Here is a 17,711-nt window from a genome sequence, read left to right as displayed (position 1 = left end):
CCGCGTTCGCTACACCGAGCGCTATTCCTTTCGTCACTCCGCTGCCATTTCCTTCTCCATGTTTTTGTTTTCTTGCGGCTGTCCTCTAGCTCTTTTTCCTGCTCGGAATACTTTTCCCTCCGGCACTGTCGATGCTGTTCGTTTATTGACCCGCTATATTGGTTTCCGTATCACAGTGCCTATATTGAACCAAAATGCCTCGACGCTTTGGGCAACCGGTGCTGGCGCGCAGCGCGATAAAAGCGCATCAGAGCCATGTGCTAAGTTAGCGTCGCCGCTGATGTCATTTCGCGTCCCCTTGAAAGCACAACAGTGTTACACAAGTCTGATGAATGGAAGGCCGTGTGGGAAAAGTACTTTTCTGTCGCGGCACTCTCGATATCGCGACGCGGTGTAGTTACTTAAGAGAGTAAACACTGTCACGAACAAAGGTACAGTGCTCTTGATAATATGCGAGGAGTTCTTCATAGCGCACATAAACTTACCTTCCCCTAAGCAGTGCTTTGTTGGAAACTTTCAATTCAGCAAACAGACTCTGACAGCAGTGCCTTGGGAGATATATGCAATACAGAAGTAGGGTTAAGGAACCGAAGTTTGGGCAGCTATCTCGTAGTTTTTGCGCCCTTCATTTGCTGGAGCGACGTGGTGGAATCATAGTAAAGTCAGCTTTCAACTACTTCGGTATACCAAGAGGAATGAGCGTCATCTGCCTGGCCTCTCTTCGCTTCTCGTTATTCCATCGTCATTAGACCAAAAAGATTGCACTTGTACCCTAGCTGCGTTATCGCTCCTTCGTCTTCAGAACCTGAGCCGCCTGAAGCAATGCCTGCGTGCCACCAGTCCTTTACTACCTCACTGCCAAAGGCGTTTTCCTGCTTCCCTAAACACGATTAGCGTTAGAGTGACTCATATCTCTAGCGCTACGAATAACATTAACACATTTACCTTGCCAAATGCCCTTAGCGCCTTGTTTTATCAGTTCCCGTGCATTTCAAGCAATGTAATTAGCAGCGTTGCCTGCTTTTCTTCTTTTTCGTCATTACATTCCACTTTGCGCATTGGAGATTATTATTGGCGTTATAAAGAAGAGGGGTGTGTCATTGCAGAATGACAAATCTTTGGCCCAACAAATAGCCGGAGAAACCCAAGCACGGACCTGAATTAAATAAAATAAAAAGCTTGCTACCAGAACACGTACATACAACACGTACGACTGCTTAGTTGTTCCACCATTCTGAGGGATTCGTCAGGAAAAACCGCGCTCTTGAGTGCATCACGTGATTCAGCGAGGTACTTATACCTTAGTTAATCGAGTAAAAAAATTCTTCAACGTTGCGTGAGAAACCGTATGTTTTATTTTTGTACTTTTTTCTACCAGTCGCCATTGTTCTGTCTCTGTTGCTGTTACCTCAGTCCTCTAGCGGCAGGCTTAGTCACGAAATCTTATGCATGAGATGTTTGTTTCTTCAGAGAAATTTAGAATAGCAAACTTCCTTGATTGCACGTGCTTCGGTTCGAATCGTCTAATTAGATGCGGCTCAGTAATTTTCCGCATGTCTGTAACACGAGATCCTCCTACGCGCAAGATTACCACGGCGAGCACTACCTGTTTAGCACGTTTCTTCGGTAGTTATCTGCACGCCAGCTTTGCTTTAACCTTCGTCTGGTGCTTGTTTCCTTGTTTAGTTATCCCCTGTGATAGCAAAGGGGCAACCCTCGCCTTTGACTGGCTTCGGTGTGCGCTTATCTCGATAATTGATCCAAACAATAAGGCACCCATACCGTGGTCCATAATCTACGTTAATGAACCGTCACAGTTGTTGCAACGCATCGATGCAATGTACGGGTTTCCCTCTTTTTATCTCTTTGCTTTACTTTCCGCGGTTAAGCTTTTGCTATGTCTGGTCTGCCATATTATTCACGGTACGGAGCGGCAGGCGTTGACAAACACGAAGGCGAGAGAAAGGGCGCTAGTGTCGTGCACGCGCGACACGTGCGCCAAGTCTATAAACGGTCGCAGAGATGCATCGATTCAAAGTATACTGTAGCATACCTTCTCATTCATTCCTACGCCAGCGACCAGCACGGTGCCACGTCCAAAGAATCTTCGTTTCCGAAAACGGCTTCGAGTCCAGCCGGTTTAACACGCTGAGAGGTTCACGCTGGACGTCGTGCCGTAAAATAGAGGCGCAAAAGCTGTTCAACGCAGCAGTCTCTTCACCTATGTGTGACCTCTTGCGGAAGAAAAAACGAGACGAACGATTAACAGCATGATATCCGAGGTTGCAACGGCAGCGGTGCGATCTCTCAGGCTAAGGCAACGGGATGCGGCCGTCTGCGTTCTCCTCCGCGTTCTTCTGATGTCCGTGGTTTTGCACGCCCGCCTTTCCGTACTGTACCCGCCGTGGCTGCTCAGTGGCTATTGTGTTGGGCTGCTGAGCACGAGGTCACGGGATCGAATCCCGGCCACGGCGGCCGCATTTCGATGGGGCCATAATGCGAAAACACCCGTGTACTTAGATTTAGGTGCACGTTAAAGATACCCCGGTGGTATGAGGCACGGCGTGCCTCATAATCAGAAATTGGCTTTGACACGTTAAACTCCATAATTTTTTTTTTCGTGCTGTGTATCACTACTAAGTTACTCAGCTTTCTGTCACTCTTAATTCTTCGTAATGCATCTTATAGAACGCTTTGCATAGTGAGGGCGATAGTAAAAGAAGGCGTAGCTATAATATTGCTTTGCGGGCCGGGCTCATTAAGCGCACTCGGATTGAATCCCCCATTACAATAACGAGGGCAAATCAGAAAGTATTTACAGAAAGTATTTACAGAAAGTATTTACAGAAAGTAATTACAGAAGTTATTTACAGAAAGTATGAAAGTATTTGCCCCCATATTTTATTAGCCAAAATAAGGTACATAGAGGTAATTACAAATATAACGTACTATTCCACGTACCTTACTCTATTTTTCCACCTAGTTCCCACACCGGTTCAGACCAACTGTCCCATAGCAGCACTAAATTTGACATGCCCCAGTGGTAGAATAGGTCTCACTGACTGTGGAACCACCGTCAGACTGCTGTCTTGGCTTCATCGTTGCACGTGAATCGCTGTCCTGCCAGGAACTTCTTCAGGGGACCGAAAACTTGGAAATCACTAGGGGCGAGGTCCGGACTCGCTGTGACTGGCGGCACGCAGGACTGCTGTGACAGGAGTTTATCGGCAGATCTAATTGCCACATGGTTGCCTCGCATTGTCGTGGAAGTCTTCACGGCCTTCTGCGAAATCACATCACCACCACCTCACACTTCTCAAAGCGAGATAATTTTCCCCATACGTGGACTACACTTCCCTGTGGATTTCGATGGGCATCCTTCCTTTGCTCAACAGAAGACGAATCACGCTTCGTTGCTCGTACGTCGTGGACGCGTGAAGCACAACCGCCATCTTGAAGAGCTGACGGCAGCGCCGTGCAGCGAAGTTTTCGGGCTGGTCCAAGTAAGATCCACCGCTTGGGAATGGATATGCTGACTTCGCATTTACAGCCGTAATTCGGCTTTAAAGAAGTAGGGGCGTATACTCTCTGATTCGCCCTCGTAGATGGTAGAGCTGACTGCGCTACAGATCCTTTTACAGATATGGTTTTATTTTACGTCACACTACGCTACACCTTTCTCACAGCCTGCTTATACCAGTGCCGCCACACTAAATGCTAGGCTGTATCACGCTTAATTACCGCGTTTTCTTAAATAAGCCTATTTTTCGATTAATTAGAGGCCATGTCAAGGCGAAGGCGCCCAGCATTTAATTGGATCGGGTCGCTCATTGGAGATCTACTTTGGCGCTATTTTTAAAGCTTTCTTTGCTTCTTTTGCCGACTTTCCGGGTTCTGCTGCTGCTGTTAAGGCCTTCCCGCGCGTACCTCTGCGTTTCTTCATCGAAAGACGATGTTACTGACCTCACAACTTTCATAACAACAAATATGTCTCAAGCGGATATCAGTGGCTCTCTTTCTTGATGTGTAAAGGGTGTGCGATAACGTGACACATGAAGCGATCCTCGAGTCATTGGAGGCTGTTGGAATCAGTGACCGAATGTTTCAGTGGATCCGCGACTATTTGACCAGAAGGTCCTTCTTTGTGAAGACCGAAGATGGCCTGACGACCATCTATTATACGTACAGTGGCGTCCCTCAGGGCGGGATATTGAGCCCTATTCTGTTTAACTTAACTATGGTTGGCCTTGTTGAAATATTACCCAAGACAATTCACGCATCAATGTACGCTGATGATATTTCTCTTTAGCCTTCTGCGATGACTCGTCTTCAAGTGCGCGCAAGAATTGAGTGGGCAGCCACCGTAACTTGCTCTCATCTGCGCAAACAAGGCCTTAATGTGTCCATCAAAAATGCGCGTTAATCACGTTTACGCGCAAGCCCGTGACACCATACCCTATTTCTCTCACTGACCAGGCTATCATGTACCAGAAGTCTCAACGCTTCTTAGGTGTAATTATTGACAGGGGTCTTTCATGGAGCCCCCGCTATATCTACCCGAAGCGGAGACTAATTTCGATTGTCTACATAAGGAAGTTCCTGTGCGGGAAAACCTGGGGCACTTCGGTACAGGCCATGCTGCCGCTGTACAGAGTTTCTGGGCTTTTTACGGTACAGCTCGCCGGTTTTGGCGAACACATCTAAATCAAATATCCGTACCCCCGAAAGTTCCACGACTACCACGACGTGCATCGACTCATGCAACAACCACGATTGTTAGAGACTACTTGCTTGCAACATATATAACGATTGACAACCTTAGAGCACACATTCGACATCTGTGTCGCGTACCCAGTCACTATATTGCTACTCTGCCCGCACAAAGACCTCAAATCACATTTCCCAAACTTCTTGCGACACATCAAGGCTACCTTCCATCGGGCTTTACACCAGCACCAAGACCACTGTTACCCCTGTGGTGCGTACGACAGCCACAAGCACGCGTCACGATTCCGGGAAATACGAAGAAGACCAGTCATTTAACAGTGGCTCTACGTAAGTTGACACTGTCGTTACTGAAGAAGGCATATGAAGGACGAACGCACATTTACACCGATGGATCCGTCTCAGCACCAGCTCCACAGGCGCTGTTATCCGTGGCTTACAAGTCACACTTAAGTTCTGAGTGTCCCACATAACGACTTCTACTGCAACACAACTTGCCGCCCTACGTGCTGCTGTTAATTACATCGTAAAAGCAAAACCTCGAAAGTGGATCATTTTTAGCGACTACAAGGCAGCACTTCAGAGTCTGCAGTCAGCCTTACGACGCTAGACACATGAAAAACTGGTATCTCAGACCAGAGAGGTTCTCCATCAAGCCCTCATAAGCGGACATGACATCGTCTTCCAATGGATTCCGGGGCACTGTGGTATGGTCGGAAATGACCGTGCTGATCATGACGCCCGGTCAGCCCACAAAGAAACCCTGGCAGCTCCTATACCCTTATCAAGGACAGACGCTGCGAGGCATCTTTGTTTACTTGCTAAAACTAAGACTGAAAATTCCTGGCGCACCCCGATTTTCTCCAACTGCTGTCGCCACCGGCTGGATCCTATATTGCAGCTGCAGATTCCATCGTCCTTCTCCAGCCGTGATGCAATTTTACTGTGCCACCTCCGGTTAGGGGCGGCTTTTACGAAAGCCTACTCATTCCTTATTGGAATATCCGACACACCGATCAGTGACTCGTGCAACTGTGAAGAGACAATCGAGCACGTGTTGAGTTTTTGTAATCTCTAAGATGTCGAGCATGATGCTCTTCGGAGTGTGTTAAACCGATCATACAACAGACCATATTCAGGAACTAAGATTCTCGGACCATAGCCCCACGCGTCGCAGGCTAACAAAGCAACGCTGGCATTACTACGATTCATGAAATCTGCTGGCCTCAGTTACCGATTATAAGCATGATGTAATAGACAACCGCCCGTGTTCACAGTGAGAGTACTTTCTTCCCTCCCAGTCCTTTCTTTCCTTTCATCCCTTAAGCCCCTTCCCCCAAGCAGGTTAGAAAACCGGACGTACGTCTGGTTGACCTCCCTGTCTTTCCTTTCTTTTTTTCATCTTCCCCCTTCACGTACGCACACATTTTCCGATTTGACTATACTGATAGTAGTTTTCAGCAGCCTTCGAAAAAAGGTTCTTGGTATTCGTTCAGTTATTCTATCAGGGCACAGATTCTTTCTTCACTGTGCATATCTTGCAAAATCCACATTTTCGCGTCCAATGAGTCAATAATATTTTCACTCCTTTTTTTCATTTTTCTCAGAGCGCTGGTCTAGCGATCCAGATATCCATATTAAACTTTTATAGAATTATATTTCACCAATGCGTGCTATAATAGCGAGTGAGAAGGCTTCAAAGGAAATGACCGTGCCTACCTTGTCCTTTGCATCGGAGACTAAATGATTGTGTTGTGACAAATCATCGTCCATGTAAAATACGATGACGAAATAAAAAAAAACACGAAGCTACAAAATAACACTCCGTACCCTTTTGTGAGAATGCAACTTTACCAGTTTAAGAGATAAACATCATCTTCATTAAGTTGGAGCAGGGAGGGGGTCGAGCCTGCAGCGCCAATGTCTTCGCGAGACACTTTAACTATGCTAACAGACCTGTGGAGAAGGCTAGCAGATGGAATGGCGAAGACCTCATTCCGTATTCCCTTATTCAAGGCTTCAGCGTTTGCACTTCCCAAATGATTCGGCTTCACCCTGCAACGGGCTAGTTTCCTGGTCAGCCGTACTTGGTGGTCCAGCTGCGCCAGGAAGGCAGCGTTTTCGATCTGCCGATCAGAGTAAACATTCTTTTAGCTATGAAACTTTCTCGTGAACGTAGTTTTGGTTTCCCTTTGAGCGTCGCTGTACGTTCGGCTTAATCCCAGCTATCCCTTCGGTGACATATCCTCCGCACTGCAGGCTTCCGCAGTACCCATTCGGTTAAAACATGGTCTACGCTTGTTTGTCTAAAAAGGAAAAAAAGAGGACATTACGCATACGCCACTTCTCCCCCGTGTAAGGTTTTCACGCTTGCCGATAAGTGACAGGCAGCCCCGAGAACGCCATTGAAGTGACAGGCACGTGGCTGCGCGGCCGACGCTGCGCACACGCAGGGAGGCCCTCTTTCCATCGCAACCGCTACGATGGCAGTGGCCGTGCCGGTCCGCACAGAAGACCCGCGACCCTGGCTGCGCCGTCTGGGCGGATGGACTCCGCCGAAGACGGCTCGCCCACCTCTCCCGACTTCCCAGCGTGGAAGCAGGAGGTGTGACGAAGCGGTATCTCATCCCTTAATCCCAGACAACAGGGCCACAAAATGGACCGTGAGGTAAAAACTATAAGTAAAACAAGTCGGACAACAAAGCAGCTCGCAAGCCACAGCTTCAGCCTCACTGCCTCCGCGCTTCGCACGTCAGTTCCGCTCGGACTATAACCCTGCTTTCGGCTGCACGTCACTTTTGCGAGTTGAAAACAAGCGCTCGCCGCCTTGCTTCTCGCACCCTTGCCACTGTTTTCAAGACGCGGCTGTTCTTCGCGCTTTCACGCATCTAATCAATCTCCTCTTGCTTCTGAACTTCCCAACCCACGCTGTTGCTGTGATGAGTGGTTGACACTGAGAAGACACACACTGAGAAAGTACGGACATGATGTATCGACTCCTGTCTCGAGCACGTCCTTAGTCTACTGAGCTTTTTTCTTGGGAACTTTTTTAGGAACATTTTTTAGGTTCTTAGTATCGTTCCCTTCTCTTTGCTTTTTCTTCTTTTGACAGGAATACCGGCAGGATAACCAAACTTCAACGGCACGGTCTATCGTTAAAGCTAAGACAAGGACAGCTTCTTGTTTTGCTTGCTTTAGAGTTATATATGAAGCTTCGAAGCTGTGCCGAACAAGAAGCTCAGGTGTTACGTAGCACCCTGGCGTTTTCGCGCTGACAGCAAACCAACAGCGTGAGCAAAAGACGGGGGTAGAAAACGAAAAAAAAAAAATAGTGCTTCGCCCTGGCGACGCCCTCTGTCCGCCGCAGCAGCGACTGCTCTATCTTTAGAAATGACCACTTACTTACTTGTGGACGCCCTATAGCGAGACAAGAGGCTGATGCATTTGACAATGTGACTGTTGCAACCCACCGACCGCGCAGAATGGCGAAATCCGCGCCGCGGCTTGCTGAAACCTCGACGAACGAAGATTATGGTGCAATCGGAGCGCGCCCGGCTTAAAGCTGCGCCACCATGCCGTAACCGAATTAGCACGCCTCCTCCTTTCCGACCATGGGAGCAGCGTCAAGTGACACTGACGTAATTGCTTGCTTCCGGCCACTCTATTGCACCATTCACCTGCTCACCCTTTGACCTAGATTCTCTCTCCATGCCTATTGGCGCAGTTTTTTTTTCGCCGTTGTTTTCGATGATAACTCCTAATCGCAGACTCCTAATTGGTAGAATGCCTATATATTGCATATATCCTGCCGGATACGCGCTGTAAATAAAATAAATCACTCACATCACAAGCAGCGAAGAGGGAAGACGAGAAGTACTCTTCCATAACAAAGGTGTAGATGTAAATATCTTGTGTGGTTGCTAGAGCGCAATAATTATTGTATCGATGCATCTGGACGGGAAAGGCAGTATTTACACCCTTTGGTATTTCCCGGGCCTCCTCGCTTGCCATATATTGTCAATAACTTTTCGGACGAGGGCAGCTCCTCTGTTATTATCTTTTCATTACCAGTGTTGGAAACCTGCATGACTTCCGCACTTGATTTGGCACGCCAATCAAGAATGACAGTGCAATACCGTGCCCGTGCAACAATACGGCAGGAAACATTAACCGAACGATCTTGCTTGGAATCTTCATTATTTGTTGGGTGTGGAGGGGGGGGGGGGGTCGTCAAAAATTGTTTGCCGATAGTCACGAGACGCGCATGTAACTTGTGAAGAGAACGCGATGGAGAGTAAGGAAAATTTTGGTACGCACTCTTGCAGTTATGGGAACGCTGAAATGTAATTTTGCTCGTATAGGTTGAAAAGCCCGGCACTGACGTATCAAGTCACGTTCGAAGTCACGGTCTTACCATTTGTGCACGCATTTCAGGCTCACGCAAGCGGATGTAGTCACATCTTTTTACTTGATTAATTTCTGTTGCTCTGCGTTTTCTGTTTCCTTTCTTTTTCTCAAGGTGCGAGCCCTCACCATCGAAAAAAAAAATTCAATTTCTTTTCTTCGGTGGCATTGGTTGAAACAGAAGGAGGCAAGAAACGCTATAAAGCAGTTGAAGCGGTGTGATTGGCCATGCAGTGTCTCATGAAGCGAGTAACATTAAAAAGTGAGGTGGCACCAGAAAATCGATGAAAGACAACTTGAAAACTATGGCAATAGACTGGCGACGAAGGCGTTTAGGGCGAGCGAAACAACTCTCAATGCGAACACTATAAAACACACACAAAAAAAAACGCTATATGCCCTAACGTGAAAAGCATAACAGACATGCGCCACGCACGACGGGTTTCTATCGCGGAGTAGCTGCCTTTCACAAAACTTAGCAGAAAAGTGCCAGCAACGATTCACTCGCCAAATTACCCGCATTCATATTAGATGACGTCAACGTAAGGGAGTCCAAGAATGCGGATTTCAAAATTTTGATTCCCACGAAGATGCAAACACGTTATGCAGAATAAATGCAGTAATAATAAGAAAGGCGAGTGGTTTGAGCAAGAATATAACTGACTGATATGCTCCGTGCTTCGCACTGAGCTGTCGGAATGAAATAACGAAGAGCGGCATTCTGAACACTAGCGCATGAAACTGATTTCAATTTGGCGGGACCAGTCTGGAGTGGCTGGAGCATAAATTTCGAGCAGAAATGCAGAATAGTGCCGACAGCAGGCGACGCAAATTTGCGAAAAGAGAATTGTCTGGCGCGGCTTTAATAACGGACGCCATATATCCAATTGCAGTATTCTCTGGAAAAGCTGCGACGGGCACCAAGAGCAAGTTTAAGCGAGAGCCCCACCATCTTATCGTTCTCTATTTCACAAGAGGTCGCACCAATGTCGTTTAACTGCGGCCAGTGCTGTCACTTAACTACCCAAGACACATCAGCGTCCATCTAGCGCACTTTCATCATGCTTCTTGCCTCTTTATCGCATTAACCACTGCCACGAAAGATGCACTAACCCAACTACTGCTGCTGCTATGGCGCAACAAAAGAGAATCGCAGAAAATGGCGCAGTTGCATCGCTGTTGTAACCCAGTGTAGAATTTCTTCTTTGTTAATATAAAGGTCTATTTCACTTCTTGACATCAACTATTAAACCTTACGTTGGTACGGCGCACTTCTCGAGAGTCCATATTTATGTGAAAAGATTTTCACTATCTGCTTGTTCGTTTTTTTTTGTTTGCTCATTTGTTATGTTTGTTTAATTGTTTGTTTGTTTGTTTGTTTGTTTGTTTTTACGGCAAATGACAGATGACGGACAGAAGTGCTGTTAGGACAATTCACTGTGAAACCGTAGTTTGATACTGTTATTAAGTAAAATAATGCGCGGTCTGTTCATCATCGGCTACAAAATGCTGTAATTGATTTATTACATAGGCTTAAAACGGCGATTCAGGCATTTGTCGACATATTTTAACTACAACGATGCACGTTGGAGGTTCTTGAGCGGTAGGGGACTTTACAGGAATGTGAAAAAGGGATTAAGTCGAAATGTTCAATGTCGTATATTCAACGCGCGGTGTTCATTGCTTAAAATGGCTTAATTCTTAGTGCGTACGGATCAAAGAATACATATGAATCAATATATCACAAGTGTAACGGAGTCAGTTAGCGACTGATTATTTGAAGAGAACTTCCCTGAAGAAATGAAGCAGTTCAGCGACCTGTCAAAGGATATATTGCTACTTTTTATTTTGTAGCTCTATTTGTGGCAGTACATTTGACATGTTCATGTAGTTGCGAGAAGCTGCTGCCGCTTTCAAGACTGCTAACGTATTGAGAGACACCATTGCGATGACAGCCATAACTGAAGACCAAGGAAAGCCTTCCAACTGTGCGCCCCACGCCTTGTCATTATAGGCCCACAACGGTGGAATAAAGCAAGCGTGGCGGTGCGCTCTGGTTTTTCTGTGATCCCTATTCTGGCAGCTTTTATTTTTATATTTTATTACCCGCATTCCGGGAAATCAAAATGCTTCCTTTTCTTTTTTTACACGTCCATAGGAAAGGGATCTTTACGAAGCACGTTCACAAGCCGGCTGTCCAGTCTCAAGGAAGAGAGAGCAACCAACGATTTCAATGAAGCCGCTGACCAAAAGCACGGTAAAAAGAAGTGCGCTTAAGAAACCATGGCGCTAGCAACATCGAACTAACCACTTTTTAATACAAAGTATTTTGTAGTTAAATATTAACCCTCAATGCTATAACCTCGAACTCCTCGAACTCCAAAAATGAGCGGAGTGCTACTGTTAGATTCTGTATGAAAAGTACAAACAAAAAACAAAATAAGAACACAGAGATGAACAGAAAGAGGTTGTTCAAGTTGTTTTTTTTTTTTTTCTTTTGTGTACGAGAAGCTTTCAGTGCAGTTTCAGCTTAACACAACACCGTGACACTTTGGGCTCGTCGCCACATATTCCACAGGGGAACAGCGCGAAAAGACGAAGGAAAAGAAGGGAAACACACATGAGCGCTGGTGTATGTTCCCTTTCTTGTTCTTCGTCTTCTCGCTCTGTTCCCCTGCAGAGTTCAACTTAACGCTTACTAGCCGTTGAAGCCGTGCATATTGTAGTCGGCTGTAAATCCTGCGCACTAGCATCTTCGAACTGCTTCACTTGCGAGTGAATTCTAGAGGCGCCACAAGTTTACAAAAGAAGCCTGTGAACGAATTTTATGAAATGGTGCTAGCAGTATTTATATTGCTCGCAAGAAAGAAGCGCAAAAATGTTGGAAAGCAACTACTACGCAACAAATGTGTGTGTCCTCAGTCGTCACCACCGTGTTAAGTGGAGCGGAAGTTGAGCAGCATCGGTAAATTCAGTGTCTTCAACCTCTTAAAAAAAAGATAAGCACTTATCACTTGTTAGCCAGCGTATACTCTGTGCATAACACCCTCTTGTGACTTTTTTCGTGCAATTGGCAAAAATATTTTCTATCAACCCGCCCTGCAGGCTCACCTTGAAGCAACTTCTTATTCGTAACCTTCCGCGTAGTATTGAAGCAGAAGATGTCGACACTTGAATGACTGATTAATGATGAATACGTATTCACGAAAACTCCCGTGTGTAACAGCGTTTCCACATTGGCCGGCGTTCGGCCGCCAGCCACTCACGAGGGCGATCGGCCTGATGACGGTGTCAGAGACGAACTGGGTCCCTCTCCGTTTTTCTGAGTCCAGTTAACCACAACCGATAACGTCCTTTATGAAAGCCACAGTGACTTCCGTATGTAGCTCTTGCGGTACAGCAGTCTAACTCTGCCGGCTGTGTTGGGGCAGGGAGTGTGCGACGTTTGAACAATTTAAAATGTGTAGAGGTGACAGTATCCCTGGTCATTTGCAGTAAGTATGCAGTGGACTGGGGTATTTCCTGCATACGTATGGACATGCAGTATTGAACTGTCTGTTCTCGGCGTAGTGTTGAATATCGTCGTTGGTTCGTGGATGTGTCTGCGCCTAACGTGTTAGTGCTGCATCTCCTATAGCTTGGGATTTGTTTCGTAATAGTGTTCTGTGGTTCTTGGATCCTTTCAGCTGAGTGCGGGGTGTTCGGCTGGGATATTTCACGTCCAGCCATTTCACGGGGCTCCTCAGTGTTACGTGCACACCCCCTAGGGCTCGAGTTTGTTCGTTACCCCTTGTCCCATCATCACCTGATACCCACTTCAAAGGAACCTTTACGAACCGCTTATCGTTTCTGCCTCAGGTTGCGCAAACGCCCTGGCATTGAGAATATCACCACAGTGATGGCGTATAGAGGACAGTATGCGTAAGAGAAGCTTTGTGAATACGGTGTAGCAGTCTCGCTTGTTCTTCGGCGTTAGTAACAGTCAGATCTGTTACAGTAGCAGCCAGGTCTTCGAGGTACGTTTTTCACAAAGCGCTAAAGCTGACAGCGCAATGGTAGTGTAAATTGCTTGGCCCGACGAAAAGATTCTTTAACACAAGGTTGTTGACCGTAGCAGAGACAGAGATCGCTTGAAGAAGTCACATGTGGGAGCTCTAAACTCTAAAAACATCTTTTATATAACACTTCCACGGAAAAATACGCTTCTCAAGAGCTACCAGGCTTCTCAGCGATGAGAAAACAAGCCATATTACTGGTTGTCCTTTTTCTTAATTTTTTTTTATTTTCAATATTCATGGCAGGCCGTGAAGAAGGTCCGCGAACGAAGGTCAAGAAGGTGACTGGCTCAACGTTTCGCGATGTTCAACCCACGTTTCGATTCTCGGTCAACAGTCGTAGAGCACAATATAGGAGGATTTAGGTGGCAATATCAGGGCTACGAGAAGCACAAGCAAAGCGCGCAAAGGGCGTGTTACAAAACTTCACATAAGCAGAGTAACCTTGCAATAAGCGGTTTGTAGAAACATTCAATTAAAAAACTCCGTGCTGCAGCTTGGAGCAGTCGCTAGAAAGCCGCGTGATTTCCTGCAAAATCCTTGGCAGGCATATCGATATACCGCGTAACGCCGTTGCCCGCACTTATGAATCGTTTCTCTTAGTGGACAGTGAGTTTGCTTGTGCTCCGTCCAGCGGCTCTCGAATAGGCGGATTCTCCACAGGTGCGTAGGAATTTCCACCTGTAACAATAATGCTCGTAGAAACCCCATGATAAGGTGCACGTGACAACAAATTAGGCCATGTAAAACACGTATGATAGATGTGTCCAACAATGACATGAGAGAAAGCGAAATTGGCTTCCAAACATATCACTTATCCTTTTCTATAGTGTTCTGTGTGCTCTCCTGTGAGCCTCGAATTTTCTTTTTTTTCTGTTTCTTTCTTTCTTTTCCATTTTTTACAGCGAGGCTGTTAGCCTCGACTTGTTCGGCATTTTTCGTGGCGTGCCCGCACGAAAACAAGGGAAGAAATGAAGAAACTTTATTCAAACTGCAGCTGGAAAGCTTTGTGTTTGGGTTTCCGCGCAACAGAATTATGTTTTCACGTATACCCGATGCTAGCATGTCTATAGGTTGTGTGCACGGTGTAAGAACACCGCGGTTGTCTGTAAGTTGTACTTTACTAACTTTCTGACACATTCTGCTTTGAGAAATTAGTTCAATAAGGCACTTGCGCCGAGCGGAGGGTCCAAAAACAAACGGCCGCTGGAAGGCTTTGTGTTTTGAGTTTCCGCGTAACACAATTATGTTATCTCGTTTGTTCGGATAACAATCCGAAGTAACCATGTCTGCTGCTTGCGTGTAAGTCGTACTTTACGCATTTTCTGGCGCAATTTACTATTGAACATGCAATTAGTTCAATAATATGCACTTGCGCTTGGCGGGCCGCCTATATAAGAATGAGGATGCAGGCTGCGCTTCTGCACACGTGCATGCGGGCGTGACGTACGTCGCTTGTGGGGGCGATGCTTGCGTAACGTCGGCAACAGCTTTGCTCGCTGTACATCCAATTTTACAAGGCGGGATAGTGGCGAATTTTCTTTCTTTCTTTCTTTCTTTCTTTCTTTCTTTCTTTCTTTCTTTCTTTCTTTCTTTCTTTCTTTCTTTTTGTACTTTCTTTGCTTCGCACTACTCTTGAATATGCCGCTCAGTATATACAGTAAAGGTGGTAGAGTTATTGCAGCACTAAGATATGCAGTTGGTACCCTCATGCCGGTGTCACAAAGGTACTTCCGATGACGATCAAGGCAGGTCGGAATTCATTTTATTTCTGTACCGCGGTCGGCTCCCTTCCGCGAGCTTGCTCAAAGGAGCCAATCGCGATGAAAAAGATTCAATCCCGACTCGTTTCGATCACGATCAAAAAGGGCCATTGTGACGCCCATGTTACATTCAGCGTCCTCTCCTTCGTAGCCCGTTGTGGCGGCGTAGTTGTTCGGTTGTTGTGCCGCTAAGCTCGAGGGCGCGGGATTGGATCCCAGCCACGGCGGCCGCGTTTCGATGGGAGCGAAATGCAAAAATACCCGTGTGCCGAGCAGTAGGTGCGCTTTAAGGGACCACACGTGGTCGAAGTTAATCCAAAATCGTCCACTACTGTGTGTATCCCCATATCGTGGCCAGCCAACCATCATTCACTTCAGGCACGACACCAATGCAAGTATGCGTTTCTCAAAAATGCCTTTATTTCAGGTTAGTTACCTTGAGGGTGTTCCTTCTGCTAAGACTAGTGATTATTGTATTATAGCGCACGTGTCCCACAGATTGGACTGACGCGTTTAGACGGTCGGTTGCATTGTTATCAAAAAATGTGTTTTGCCCTGTTTGAGCTCTTACTTGTTCTCGCGGGCGACGTTGAACAAAATCCCGGTCCCATGTACAAGGCTGAAGCAGATGCCTTTGCTGCCGCCTTGGAAAGGACCAATAAGCTGGAGAACATCGTCAAAGCAATGCTGGCCGATATTAAAGATTCCCCAAGTGTGGCAGGCAGCTGCATTGGAAACCGCACGCAAGCATGAAGCTAATGAAAAGGCTTTGCGCGATGATTTGAAACGCTCGAAAGAAGAGCACGCAGTCGCTGGGAAATGAATTAAATTACTAAAAACAAGGGTGGCAACGTTGGAAACAGCTGTCCCGTTTTAACCAGCTACCGGCTCTGAATTGTGTATTGAAACATTGTGGGACGTATCTAATCGGCTGAATGAAATAACTTCTAGATGCGACGATGCAGAAAACAGAACGAGGCAGTGTAGCCTGCTCTTCTTTTGATTAGGAGATGAAGTTAAAGAAGACTGGTCTGCTCCAGAACAAAAGGTTGCGAAATTCTGCTCCGAAAAATTGGGCATCGAAATGTCGACTGCTCAGTTTGAAAGGGCCCATAGTACATGGAAGTATTCGGAAGACAAGAAAACGCCTGTTATAGCTAAAATGACCATTTTTAAAGACAAAGGGAACATTCTGTCTTCTGCACGAAAACTTAGAGGTTCTAACTTCCCTATCCGCGAAGATTTCTCACCAACTACTCGAGAAGCAAGAAGGCACTTGATTATATTTGCAAAGGGAAAAGCCAAGCCTTTTAGCTTTCACTTGACCGATTGCGCATTGAGGATGCAGATTATGTTTTTGATAGCACCAGTAAACCCGTAGTCCTTTGTAGCAGATAGCGACAAACCACACCGCGCAATCCGATCGGTCGAAGTCACCTTTAACCGCGCCATCATTATCACTATCATTCACAAATATTAGAAGCCTGCTACGCAGGCGAGACCATGTTGCCTCTTTTCTTGACGACTGCAATTCTGATATTGTTGTTCTCACTGAAACGTGGCTACATCGCGGAATAATTGATAATGAAATCTTCTCTCGCGATAAGTCCTTTAACATATACAGATGTGACCTCGTTAGAAAAAGAGGTGGTGGCGTAGTCCTGGGCGTCAAAAGAACTATTACATCACATGTCATTAATACTGACTCGTGTATTGAGATCATATGGGCAGTATGCCTACCCCGTCGCCACAAAGTGTTAATTGAAGGCTTCTATCGCCCTCCCGATTCAAATTAGTGCTTTCTCGTTGAACTGCGCAGTAGCATTACAAAAACAATGAACATATGTCACGCTGATATCACTTATCTCCTTGGAGACTTCAATTTCCCAATGACAGATTGGAATACGCTATCATCATCCTGTTGATCCTCAACTGAAGTCATTTCTTTAGCGTTAGATTATAATTTATTCCAAATGATTACCAAACCCTCCCGCGACAATAACATCTTAGACTTAGTTCTTACTAGCGCCCCTGAAATATTCGGTGATGTAAATTACTTAGAAAGCTTTAGTGACCATAAGTTGCTTCAACTTACTCTTAATGTCCCCTTGCAGTCTACAAGCGTCACTAAGTAAACTATCCGTGATTATAACAAAGGCGACCACCACAAAATAAACGATGAACTTGAGACGTTTCTTTTGCACACTTTATTACCTTTGTTTTCTGCACAGTTAGTTAACGAAAACTGACTTTTTTTCAAGGAAGAGCTCTGCGCATTACTAGAAAAGTATGTACCGCTAATCAAAATATCAGGTGATAAAACTAACCCATGGTTCACCCACTACCTTCAAAGGCTAAGGAGTAAGAAGAAACGGTTATACACTAATGGGCAAAACACACTGGCTCGCCCACGGCTTGGGAAAGGTATAACCTATGTTTGAAATCTTACTATTCAGCTTTCAGTGAGGCTACAGATAAATACTATTCCCACGATCTGGCATCCCTTCTTAAGTCCAACCCTGAAAAGTTTTGGCAGGTAATATCACCTGATCACGTTTCGTACCATATTTCGTTATATGGTGAAGATGAAGTTCTACTTCCTGATAGTAAATGCCCCGCAGTCTTTAACACGTTTTTTTTTCATCGATATTCACAAATGAAAACCTTTTACTCATTCCTGAAGTCGCTCATTTCGACTGACAGTACATCGGTCCCATCGATATCACTGAAGATAGTATCGCATGCCACATTAATAACGTTAAAA

General features: G+C 45.9%; 1 protein-coding gene across 7 annotated transcripts in view; it reads left to right on the top strand.

Moving 5' to 3' along the window:
- Window positions 1-17,711, top strand: part of LOC142579171 (cholecystokinin receptor type A-like) — a 182,333-nt gene that overhangs the window by 156,820 nt on the left and 7,802 nt on the right. For 4 of the 7 annotated variants that reach the window (XM_075689124.1, XM_075689123.1, XM_075689120.1 and 1 more), the window contains exon 6: window positions 11,288-11,386. The exons of 1 other annotated variant lie outside the window; for it this stretch is intronic. In XM_075689124.1, the coding sequence (XP_075545239.1) occupies window positions 11,288-11,386 (99 nt within the window). Of the gene's footprint in view, window positions 1-7,178; window positions 7,394-11,287; window positions 11,387-17,711 lie in introns of those variants that run through there. 2 more of the 7 variants (XM_075689121.1, XM_075689122.1) reach the window with 2 other exon arrangements.

Source organism: Dermacentor variabilis, chromosome 4, assembly GCF_050947875.1.
Source record: "Dermacentor variabilis isolate Ectoservices chromosome 4, ASM5094787v1, whole genome shotgun sequence".
Taxonomy (NCBI): domain Eukaryota; kingdom Metazoa; phylum Arthropoda; class Arachnida; order Ixodida; family Ixodidae; genus Dermacentor; species Dermacentor variabilis.
This window is presented reverse-complemented; position numbering and strand designations above follow the sequence as displayed.